This window comes from Diadema antillarum, unplaced genomic scaffold, assembly GCF_040938485.1.
Source record: "Diadema antillarum isolate AM-2024a unplaced genomic scaffold, OU_Dant_1.0 seq00000583_RagTag, whole genome shotgun sequence".
NCBI lineage: Eukaryota > Metazoa > Echinodermata > Echinoidea > Diadematoida > Diadematidae > Diadema > Diadema antillarum.
The window spans coordinates 430593-443401 of record NW_027271517.1 but is presented as its reverse complement, the minus strand read 5'-3'; the positions used below and the strand labels follow the sequence as shown (position 1 = coordinate 443401).

The 12809-nt window shown below is 39.0% G+C and overlaps 1 protein-coding gene across 1 annotated transcript; it reads left to right on the top strand.

Moving 5' to 3' along the window:
- The first annotated feature begins 5715 nt into the window (after window positions 1-5715).
- Window positions 5716-11060, top strand: LOC139735526 (uncharacterized). Its single transcript, XM_071646285.1, has 3 exons — window positions 5716-5763; window positions 9321-9493; window positions 10729-11060. The coding sequence occupies exons 2-3, from the start codon at window positions 9322-9324 to the stop codon at window positions 10890-10892; spliced, it is 336 nt and encodes a 111-aa protein (XP_071502386.1). The 5' UTR covers window positions 5716-5763; window position 9321; the 3' UTR covers window positions 10893-11060.
- The last annotated feature ends 1749 nt before the right edge of the window (window positions 11061-12809 follow it).

The window sequence follows — 12809 nt, the reverse complement described above, 5'->3', positions numbered from 1 at the left end:
TTTCCATGCACTGTTTACTGCATGGAAAGGTTTTCTGGTGCGATAATCCTGTTTCTGATAGGGCCTATTTAGTCACTATATCCACACTATGCACGGAGCTACACTATGCCCAAGACACATGGCATCCAAAAAGCGAAAAATGAAGTCGAAAAAAGAAAGTGCAGCGGAGTATTGTGCAAATTTTTTTGTAAAAACTTTGTATGTGGAGATGAGTTGTGGGTGGGCGGCCCATGTGATATATAATGTATTTTTCTATGTACATGTATTTTTTATGTTCGTGTTTGCTGATGAATACGTTCAGTTGAGACCCTTCTTTCTATAACTTAATAGCAGCTAGTGAATAAAAAAGAAACAGATGATTAGCAACGTGCTCTTCCGATCAGTTCTTGTCTTCATAATATCGTGTCCCTCTCGTGGAAACATTGCGGCATCTGACTAAACTTATAAATATTCTACGATATTGTTTATTTCTTCATCTCACACATATGATAATCACCAAGATAATAACATCGGGATATGTATGAACCCACACAAGAAAAATGAAGTACACTTGCATGTATAGGTGAGCTGGGGTATTGTGGCCCTTCAACATAAGATGTCTTCATACACCATCTTCTATCCCTTGAAATAGCCCGCTTGATAGCCGTACAAGGTCACTTCTTACCACTATAATGCTCCAACATCCATTCATTTAGCAATTATAGCATCTATAGGGGGACCAGTTTTTAAAAGAACGCGCGATAAGAGCCACATCTATTCATTTCCAATCTATTTTTCATAAAGTCACTTGATGATAAAAACCTTGTCTGAAGTGGTTATGTATAATTAAACAAATAATAAAAAAATATTTCTTTGACAGAAGGCCATTGTTTGAAGCATGATGCGCTTCGGGGCAATTATGCCCCCCCCCCCCCCTTAAAAAGCCTTGTTTTGCTAAGAATTAACATCCATGGGTATATATGCAAGAAAGAATACTAATTATTTAGTTTAAGTCGCAATTAACACGGTTCATTGCTGGCATATATCAAGTGGACGTATACAGTGCAATCATAATGAATTATCATTGCAGCTTGGTTTTGGATATTTTCAGCTGAAAGACTTCATTTCCCAAGGTCATCATGCAACAAAATTAACGGCCAAACGTTACAAACAATAATAGACTCTGACTTGCAGTTTTTGTATTCACATAATTAAGATATGACAAGCTCTAGCATTTGATATAGATTTGTCCATGTAACTCATATATTTTTTCAGCTTATTGCAGATTTATCACTTGTATATAGGAAAGTATCAGTTTTGTGGAATATTTTGCCTCAATTCAAATTCTCAAAAGATGCTCATGTACTTTTTTTTCATTGTTTTTCATATGCTCAGAGACCCGTCCATATGAGTTAATCATAATAAACTTTCTATAAAAGAAACAGGTGTCAAGTTTATGACAAATGATGATGTTTAGAGACAATTATCACCCCATCGTAAGACTATTAATTGTTGTTTTTTTTATTTCTATATATAAGAAGCAACGCAAGTTGGCTGCTTTTATTACCTCATTAAATGCAAAATGAAAATTGAGTGTAGATAAGTAGAGAACAGAAATAAGTTCGGTACTATATGCAGGGCTCGACACTAACGGTGGCCCGGCGGCCCGGGGCCACCAAAAATGAAAGTCAGGCCACCAAATTTTTAAAAAGGGCAAATTTGGTGGCCCGCCTCGGGCCACCAAAATTTTTTGAAAAGTATGTCAATAAATTCGTAACTTTTTGCGCCGGAAATTAGCAGTTAAATTTGTTTAAAGGATGGATGAAAAGGACTAAATGAGTGCCTGAGAGTGAGTGTTGCAAGTTTGTTGAAGTTTATTTATGAGTAGATATGTCCAACTTCTAATTCTTACTATCATAAAACTTAAATATTTGACTCATTAAAAAAAAAAGGACTTTTAATGTTTTTTATTGCTTTTTTTCGGGCCACCAAATTTTTCTCTCGGGCCACCAAACATTTGAAATTAGGATTTTGGTGGCCCCATCGGGCCACCAAACAAAAAAGTTAGTGTCGAGCCATGCTATATGGCACACCACAACCAATTAATTTGGTCTCCATCCTGTAATTTTTGCTTTTTAATCCCTCGACGACAAACTTCTCCATTTCACCATATATGCATGTCTTTAGTTGATATGCTCCTTGGACCTTATAGGATGTAAGCATGTAGGCCATATAGGTGGTATAACCAGGGAGGTGGGAAAACCGAGCACTTGTGTGACCTTTTGTAAATATTGATGTTGTTACATTCCTGATTCCGATAAGTGAATGGTGAATGTGGCAAAGAATGGTTCATCCCGATGACGATGTTGGCTATAGAGTATATGGGAAAGGTGGGATACGGAGGAAGAAGAGGAAATATTCGTTTTCTATCAATAATGCAATCCAAAATTCCAATTGTATTCCAGCGCTCTTCCCTTAAATTTCATTGCGTAATATTCTATATAGTATCTTAACAATAACAACACCGCATTTCGCAGAAAAATAAAACATATTTCATTTTCGGAATTACGAATCCTATTTCATCACCAGATTGACGCGCCTTTGGAATAACGACCCTTCATTCATTTTGGGATAAACGAAACTTTGGAATAAAGTACCCAATTAAGTTTTTCGGAATAAGGAACATTATTCAATATCATCTGATGATATGAATAATGTTCGTCATTCCGAAAAACATGATCTGATCAACAAACCTTCTGAAGAATTACGACTCTGCATTCATTTTGGGATTAATCATAAATTTTTGATTCACGAAACATATTACATTTTAGCACTGACAAACTTTCGAAATAATGAACTTAATCATTCGCATTAGCGAACTTTGTTCGGAACGTAACGAATTATGACAATGAGAATTTTACTCTCTAAAAAAAATCGAGTGAAGATTTTCACTCTAAAAGGAGTGAATACAAAAAAAGAGTGAACTTAGAGTGAAATTGGAGTGAATTTTGAGTGAAAATGTTCATTTTCACTCTTTTTAGAGTGACGTCAGGGATCACTCCAAAATCTTCGAGTGATCCCTGAGGTCACTCCAAAATGAGTGAAAATAAACATTTTCACTTGAAATTCACTCCAATTTCACTTTAAATTCACTCTTCTTTGTATTCAATCCTTTTAGAGTGAAAATTTTCACTCGATATTTTTTAGAGAGTACGTATGAAAGCATTGACAAAAATTTAAAGAATGTATATATATGTCCAATTCAGATACTTTTAACTTGAATAAAATTTTTTTATATTTTTCCCGTGCACAGGTCATATTGAATCATAGCTCTTCTCCGAATATTAGCCTGCCTTATGCAATAATAATAGCTTGTCATAAACATATTTTACAGAGCATGTGGAAGCACTATGCTTTTCAGATGGAGAAATTGTGTGTATTTTTCTAATGTATCTCATCGTTCAGACTCTTAAGTATGAGTTTAACGTTATACGAACAAATACAGCGGAAGGCGTTGTGCATCAATCAATATCGCCACAATCAAGTCTATTATACTTGCAGGTTTGTTTTTTTGTTGTTGTTGTTGTTGTTGTTGTTGTTGTTGTTTTGCTTTTTTAGAGGGCCTCAATTTTTTCATCCACAAAGATGCCTGATTTTGAAACTCACAATTCCGGATACCTGATTTGGGAAACCTCTTTAGAGTTTTCATTATTCGTCGAAAATGATCATTGATATCATGAGAACAATAATTATATCTCTCTAAGATTTATAATGTTTGTTTTTGTTAAGTGCTGTCTGGGGCAAATTATTTGTATAGGGCCCCATTTTCTCTCTCTCTTCTTTCGTTCTTTAAAACAACAACAACAACAACAACAACAATAATGCCTATATGAATTGTTAACTTGTTTCTCTCTGAAAAAACCCAAACCATCCCCCCTTCCCCCAAAAAAAGCAACAAATTAAAATACTTCACCGTTGATGCTGTTCATTTGGATATTTGAGCACCAATTCGCACATTGATGAATGTCGGAAAGATTTGGGACCTCAGATAATTGGGTTCATTTACATTGAGCTGATGATTACATTCCACGTCTATAGCACCCTTTCGCTAGCCTATAAAGGGACTGTACAGTACTGGTTGAGGTGGGCATTCATCTTTTGAACATTCCTAAGTGAGATAATGAAAAGCCTCTTATGAAATATGAAAGAGCATGTAATTTTAAGAAGGATTCAATGTTTATTTGATGAAAATTGGTTTTCAAATGGCTGAGATATCCCCCCAAAAAAGTGCTAATAATAAAAGGCGACATGCCACAACTTTATTAGGATCTCTTTGTTTCACCTTGTTTTTGGTTATCTCGGCCATTTCAAAACCGATTTTCATCGAATAAACTTTTGATACCCCTTAGAACTTAGAAGGTTTCTGAATATCTCGCAAAACGTTAAAAGCTATATCCTCACCACGACCAGAACTGTACACACCCTTTAAGATTAAATCATTGAAGTGAACTCAATATCACATATAGAAAAAAAAAATGTGTATCTGAAATTGCCAGTTTCTATCAAAATATGCATCCATTTTGTATTTTTTCATTGGTCAAAGATCCGTGAATTTTGCTTTATTTGTAGGATTCAGTATACTAGTAGTCAAATTAGACCGGTTTTTACATTCATACTCATAAGGCCTACTAAAAAAAAAGGTTAAAAAAAAAATGTTGCTGGTTTTCCCCAAGTCGAGCCTACAAAAGAAATCCATTAGACAACATAGTGGAAACGAGAAAACGACCCAGATGGTTATGCATTAAAATACTGTGATTGAGATACTTTGTAAAGGAAGGAAGGGAAATGTGGTTGCAATTGTTAACTTTACTGATTGTATTGCACTATAGGCCCTACATTAGTTGAAAAAAAAAACCCAGCACAAATGAAGAAACAAAAAAAAAAATCTTCCTTGGACACCTATTCCTCATTGAGCTTATAACATAAGTAACAAGGATATGTGATTTTTGATTTCGTCGATAGACACAATGACACAAAATGGTCTGCTTTAATTTTATTGGAAACATATTCACTTGACCATTGTGCGCATCTATAGTAGTAAACAGGTAAAAACGTGAGTAACAATCAAAAACATCGAAAACTTTTAGGAATACACATCATGGAGTACACACTGTCTACGATTGCCGATTCTTCCATCCGACCTTACTTTAGATCTTAGAAAAGTCCGAATGTTCGTGTGCAGAGAGGTAGAATATACGCCTCCCTGAATGTACCTGTATACCGTCACCGTCATCCTGCATACTACAGTATACAGCATCCACACCATTGGTACACACACGCCGCAATGCCAACACACAGGTAGTAGGGAGAGTCCTCCCACCACCCGGCTCTGATAACACGCTGAGCAGGATAATTCGAATTTCGCGCTTCAGAGGACGGGAGCGCTGACAGATTTATGGATTCCGCCCAAAATCGGGCGGAATCCATTAACTCCAAGACGAATGCTTCCAGACCCTCTGCGCGAGAAAATCAACTTAAACTATACTAGTTTTCGACGTTGAGGGCGTCAATATCATGGATAGCGAAATAGTATGGGCAGAGGGTCTGGAAGCCAGACTAGGCATGCACGGACGTTTGGTTGTGCGCGCGCGTGCAGTGTGTATATACCAAAGAGATTGGTATATACGTATGTCGTGCTGAACGCGCGCACGAATTCACCCTCTTTCTCTACGAAGGGTTATTCTGGTCTAGCGTGCACACCGTTTCGTGTCTCAAAGACTTAAAGTAAGATGCTAAAATCGAACGTAGAAACACTTGAAACTATAATCAGAAGTAACTTAGTAATTCGAAGCAATATTATGCAAATCTGCAGTTTTAAACAACCACTGCCTTGCACTTTATAGAGTGAACAAGTCGTAGTCGAACAGCCTACTAACATGGCGTCATGACACGTGTGTAGTGCCAATGGCAATGTGGTCAGTTCAGCTTGGCTCAGTGCAGTGCGCTGTGTATCAGTCGCACAGTACAGCAGTGCACCGCATGGCGTGTTGGAGTCGCCTGGCCACTGGACGGCTGGCTGTTCAATCCCCAATTTTGCATTCCCTTTGTATCATGGTGTGTATTCAGTGCATTGCCATTGATTGGCACTTTGTTTAACTTGGCCGAGATACATCGTATCTACGATCGTAAATTTATGTGTATGTGTACGAGTTCCTTTTAAAGGTGGAATGTACGTAAAATAGGTCAATATTGCACTTTACGGCCCTATATTATCGGTACCTTATTCGCCGTATGCCAAGGTGATATCCCGTGAATCACCTACGCACTGAGCAGCTGGCGAGCTTTTCTTGCTGTATGGAACGCCGCTTGACAAGTGATAAGGTCACTAAAAGCCCGCCTCACTCACTGCGCTTCTGCGGAGCGGACACATCGAACCAACCACGCTGGCGAGACTTGCGTGTGTGTGAGTGTGTGTGTGTGTCCATGTAATGGCTGCCCGTAAATCGGTAGCTATCATACACACTTCGCACAACGTCTGGTTGGGCTCGGGGAACGGTATTGTAGGCCTGGACGAAATAAACACTAACAGACTGACGAATCGGGATAAGATTTTGGGTTTTTTCATCATAATGTCACAGAATAATTTCGCCAAGGCCGCGAGTGGACATATGTCCTCTGAAATAGGTTAATTAGTGATCTCCTGTTTAAGATATAATGCAGAATTCATTCATTTAAAATCATGATTGTAGCACGGAAGTTTACTGTTGCGTTCCGTTGAGTGCCAATGCACAGCATCGTATGTTTGTCTGCGGGGGTCTCTGCTCGCGCTCGATCACGCCGCGCCTCGCAGCGAAAGACGTTTATAGAGCAACCATGTGGCGTACCGTAAGTGCTTTCATCACGCACACACCACAGTTCGGTGGCACACACACACACGTACACACACGTTGACACATTCACACACACACTGCGTCCCATCGCGAAATCTCATACATGTACACATGCACACACAGTACAGTGCTAGTGCTGCCCGAAGACACGCTGTCGAACCTGCGGTGCCTGATAGGTACTCGAATTCGCATGCACTGCTCGATTAGGGTAAAATCTCGCACCGATAATATAGGGCCGTAAAGTGCACAATTGCCTAAAATAGAGCAGTTCTCATAAAGTCATATCATTTATCAATGTCTGCATGATCAAAAAATAAGGATTTTTGCTCTGAGTCGAGTCTGTAACACTACAGACCGCACAGTGTGTGAGACTGGAATTTTGGATTTATGGAGATGTTAAAAGCAAGCGGCCCATAATTTGACCGTAATGCCGTCACAAAAATTTGACGCCTTTTGCATGTGGTTGAATTTTTATTGGGAGGTCGAACCTTGGACAATTTGCTTTACTGTGTCAGAGCTACCAAGTCTTGCGCATTCTGCGTGAGACTCAAGTCAAGAATTTAGGGGCCATCTCCCGATCTCACGCATGACACCCATTTTTCTCACGCATAGGGCAAAGTCTGCAACTTGGGCCTATAATAATGAGCATAGCTCAAAAGATTAAAGTGATACTGTAAACGTCAATATTTTCGCGCGATTAATTTTTCGCGCTGAGCGGCTCGAAAACGTATTCGCGGGTTCTTAAATTCGCGCTCCGCAGCAGGTTACTTTACTGTAATACACATTCACTGCTTTCATCCAAAGCCTCTGCTACATAGCTTGCTATGCCAGCGTACGACAAGCGACGTAGCGAGCGGCTCGACTGCGAGTACAAGCACTCAAATACGTAGTACAGCTGTGACTCTAGTGCCGTAGTCACGGGGGACTGTAGCATCGATGCGTGCGGTGCACACATGAATGCTACAATACACAGCAATCTAGGGTATCGTCTCTTCGCACAGTACTAGTAGCGTAAACATGCCTGTACATTGTACTACGTAGCAGTATCATCGATGAAGCGCACACAATTCATCCCGTTCAAAATGTGCGTAGAAAATTGTGAAGATATATTCGCGCGTTTTTGAATTCGCGCTAGCCGAGCGTAGCGCGAAATCCGCGAAAATTAATGTACCGCGAAAATTTCCACGTTTACAGTAGTTGCAATTGAACTGTTGAAGGTATATTTCCCTTTTGTCTTTCAAAATATTAAAGTACAAAATAATCACTGAAGTGTGCACCTGATCGCACCATTAAGAGCTAAAAATTGAAAAAGCTCCCTACCGTGGGAGGCCACAGGGGGGAAAAAACCCCTCCCACACCCTCACTCGCGCGCACATTCACACGTCGAGATATGGAGTCGTGAAAATCTCACTCATAAAAATTGTTTGAACTTGGCATCCCTGCTGTGTTGTGAAAGCAGATGTGATCATTCAACTGTCTTAAACTAAAGGAACTGTACAGTTCTGCCTGGTTGAGGTGGGGATTCAGTTTTATAACATTCCAAAGTGAGATAATGAGAAACCTTTTTTTATGAAATATGAAAGAGCATGTAATTTTAAGAAGCATTCAACGTTTATTTGATGAAAATTGGGTTTCAAATAACTGAGATATCCCAAAAAGTGATTATAAAAGGCGACAGGCCACGCTTTTTATTAGGATCTCTTTGTTTCACCTTGTTTCTGGATATCTCGGCCATTTCAAAACCGATTTTCATCAAATAAACTTTTGATACCCCTTAGAATTGCATGCTGTTTGACATCTCATACTGTGGTTGCTGAATATCTTGCAAGACATTAAAAGCTAAATCCTCACCTCAGCCAGAACTGTACAGTCCCTTTAAAGGTTAGGTGCATGTTTCTACTGAAGTTGATTTCGACAATCATGATCGACTTAACGTTAGTGTAATAAAGGCAACTGTATAGTATCGCATTTGCACACACATTGGGATTTCATCTGTGTGATTTGATTGATGGACTTGCAAAAACTGGACATATTGTTGATACAGATACTGAGGAAATTGTACCCTGATACCTTAGAAGTAGAAGTTTAGAAGTTTTAGGGAAAGACTAGTCAGTGCTAGTCATATAGTCCAAAAGAAAGATCCAAAGCTTCAACCTGTCTATCTGGGGGATATTGCTCTGAGTATCTGACATTTCTGTACTTGATGCATAGACTAGTTAGTGATCTATTAAATGACCAGTTTCTATACTCGTGTCACATTTCATGATGATAATAGAATGATCACCATCTTTCGTCTGATGCATTTATGATTATCCTCATTTTTATCTGAAAATGTGACTGAATACACTTGCTGCCCTCAGCTTTTCCCCCATTGACTTTGTTCGGAATTGTATGATACACAAATGGTTTAGAAAAGTAAGTTATACAAAGGAAATCTTTCATGTTTTCCAGAATGCGTTACGTGGCCGCATACCTCCTCTGTGCCCTGGGTGGCAACAGCAGTCCCTCAGCCGATGACATCAAGAAGGTACTGGGAAGCGTAGGCATTGAAGCCGACCAAGAAAAAATGGACAAGGTCATCTCCGAACTCAGTGGAAAGAATCTGGAGCAGCTGATCACAGAAGGTAAAGTAGCTTCAAGTATTTTTTTTTTCTTTCTTTGAGGGACATCTCCAACTCTTCCAGTCATTTTTTTTTTTTTTGTATCGCAGTCAGATTTTCCATTTTAAAGGCAGCATTTTGAAGTTATATTTGTAGGATTGCACATCAAAACTTGGCTCAGTCTCATGATTTTTTTTTTCCTGAATTAAAGGCATAATTGTTTAATGTGCATGTGTGTGTTTCTGTTTCAGTACCTTTAAATACAACATTTAACAGTTGGAAGAGTGTAAGATAAAGATATCTTGTTTATAATAAGCATGTTCTTGCAGTAAACTTGTTGATATTTACTGATATATACAGATGAAATGTAATTGATGTCTTTCCACATGCTGTTTCAAGGAAGATTCTGTTTAATTGAGAAAATCATTACTGTATAATCAGGAGTTAATGTGAATTATGTTCTGGTCACATTTAGTGATGATAATCAACACAACACCATCTTTCGGCTGATTTTCTGTGATTAGCTACTAGTATCTGAAAATGTGGCCATATATCGATAGTTGTAAACTTTTAAGACTGAAAGCATTCTGTGAAGTTGTTTGGGCAGTTTAGATTGTTGACCCCTTCCCTACATGTGACAACATATACTACTACTCGTCAAAGAATAACTTGAAGCAACTGGCCATTCAAAGGGAATGAGCTTAAATTATATTTTTGAAAAAAAATGTTCAAGTTGACATCAAATGTGTGAATGTTTGCATTTCATAAGACTTCCATGTAAACGACAAAGCACTGTCCAAAATGCTTGGTGTTCAACTTGAGCTTGATTTCCAAGCAACTGCCCTTTAATTCCAGATGCCAGGGCTTGGGCAAGCTGCAGAAGACTCTTAGATGCTGATGCTTCCATGAAATGTTCAGTTACACCACCTTCTTTTCTTGCCAGTTTGCATGTATCCAATGGTATGCTAAGATATTCTGACACCAGCTGTCCATGAAAGATGATTTTGCAATCCATTAGTATTCTACTCCAATAGCTTTCTTTGAAGGAGAGTCCCATCTTAGCAACAGCATGAAATTTTTACCTTGCGAAATTATTGTATTTGTTTATTTGTTGTTGGGGATGGGGGGGGGGGGGTGGGCTTAACATATACATGTGAGGTAGTAGTATGGCAGGTTTATTTTTACATTTTGTATGGGTTAAGCAAGCAATGAATGTGTTGTAAAGTTTTGAGTGTATTGTGTGGTTGTTGTCTCTCCAGGCAAGGGCAAGCTGGCATCCATGCCGGCAGGAGGAGCCGTAGCCGCGGGCGGTGGTGGAGCAGCAGGCGGCGGAGCAGCCGCTGAGGAGGAGAAGAAGGAGGAGAAGAAGGAAGAGAGCGAGGAAGAGTCGGATGACGACATGGGCTTCGGTCTCTTTGACTAGGCTTCCCAGTGGCCAACACACGCATAAGAACAAAAAACTCCCAAAACTGTTGTGATTGTCAATTTTAGGACTCGATCTGCTCAAATGTGACTCTTATTTTCCACCACCTCAGTGTCACTCGTTAAATCATCTGCAATGGTTGCGTAATAAAGTTATGATCACAGCAAAGCTCTGATGTCACTTGTTACTTTTCCTTTCTGAAGGTTTCTTAAAAGCCTGCATTCACGAAGGTGGTTGAAATCAAAACTATGGTTTAGAATTAGTCCACGGGATGAAAGTAAGCATGAAAAAGGTGTACTTCTCACATGAGTGTATGGACGCGCGGTCCTTATTGTCGTATGCAATCTGTCATGCCAATACACACAGAAGAAGTTTGTGTAAACCATGGTGTAAATGTAAACCACCTTCATGGATACAGGCCTACAGCTTTACATTATGAACTGCATGGTAAGGAATATGTTACAGGGGAAACTCGATATAACAAGGCCAGGACCAAGTCGTTTTCCTCGTTATAGCCGATACTTCGTTATATCAGTAGGCATAAAAAAAGTGTAACATAGAGACATTAATTTGTTCATGTGGGACTAAATATCATGTTTCAATTAATACTAATAACCTGGAAATGTGTGTGAGGGAATTACCTTAATATGTGTAAAAAGAGGTTTTTCGCCAATGAAGTACAATATCAAGAATGAGTTTAAAGAATGTTCAAATTTGTAAATGTATACATGGACTGTAGTTTGCGTGCGATCATGTCATGATTGTCTGTGGATTGGTATGTGGTTATGGCAAGTGTGTGTTGTTTGTGGAAAGCTTGAACATGTTCTGCATAATGCTGCGTGTGTATGTGACACATTCTGTATTTATGTACATTATGCCTGTGTGTGTGAAGATTGGGAATTCCCTGGTAGAAAGCCAATCACAGCATCAGATTGCTTCACACATAATGTCATGTATGCATAGAGTCACACATACTCCTAGCACACTCTGTGCACATACACACACACACACACACACACACACGTGTGTTGGTACAACATGTGGTGCTAGGTGGAGTGCACTGAAGAAAATACAATGTACATGCGTACAAGACACACTTTGCGTCACATCGAGCTTTACAAACTTCGAACATGATCTGGCGAAGTAAAGCTTTACCTGGAGAGTTGCTGTAACAGGGCCCCGTTTTATCAAAAGATAAAATCAACTTTAAATTTCCTTACCACACCGGCTTGCCATATACTTACAGTTGAAATCAACTACACTTTGTATATAATCAATTTTAACTCTTTTTAAAAACCGGGGCCCCAAGTTTGATTAACTACGTTTTTCTGTATTCGGAAATCATAACTTTATCTCGTTATAGCAGTTACTTCGTAACAGCCGATCTCGCTGTAAGAGTAGTGTTTTACATGGACTTGTGTGGAAGGAAATTTTGGACCACGAAAGTTTCCTTATACAATTTGTAATAACCGATATCTCGTTATAGCAGTGTCTGTTACACTATACTGAGTTTCCCCTGGAGGATATCAGAATCCTCCAAAGGAACTTGTTATCCTGGCAAATTGTTCAGCCGGACACTTTTCTTGGTAGACCCTTACAATGTTGCGCCAGCAAAGTCCAAAATGATAGATGATTTTTTTAGCCATTCTGAGAACTATGCTAAACCTCTAAGAGCATAATGATTACAATCAGCACACACACATTGATCGTGGGTATGTACAATGTATGTGCATGTGCGCATCTGTATAGTCAACCTCGCCAAAGTCAAATCTACAATTGTATTCCGACTGAAGAAATACGTTTGTAGCTCCAACGTACAGAAAATTGACTTACGAGGGATTAAAATCAATATAAAGAGAAGAGGACTTAAAAGACCTCCAACGTAGGCAATTATTTGAGGTTGACTGTATATCTGGG

Excerpts from the sequence above, each read along its gene's own strand:
- LOC139735526 (XM_071646285.1), top strand. The coding sequence starts at position 9,322 with ATGCGTTACGTGGCCGCATACCTCCTCTGTGCCCTGGGTGGCAACAGC. Across the intron at positions 9,494-10,728 it reads GGAGCAGCTGATCACAGAAG|GCAAGGGCAAGCTGGCATCC; the intron begins GTAAAGTAGCTT and ends TTGTCTCTCCAG.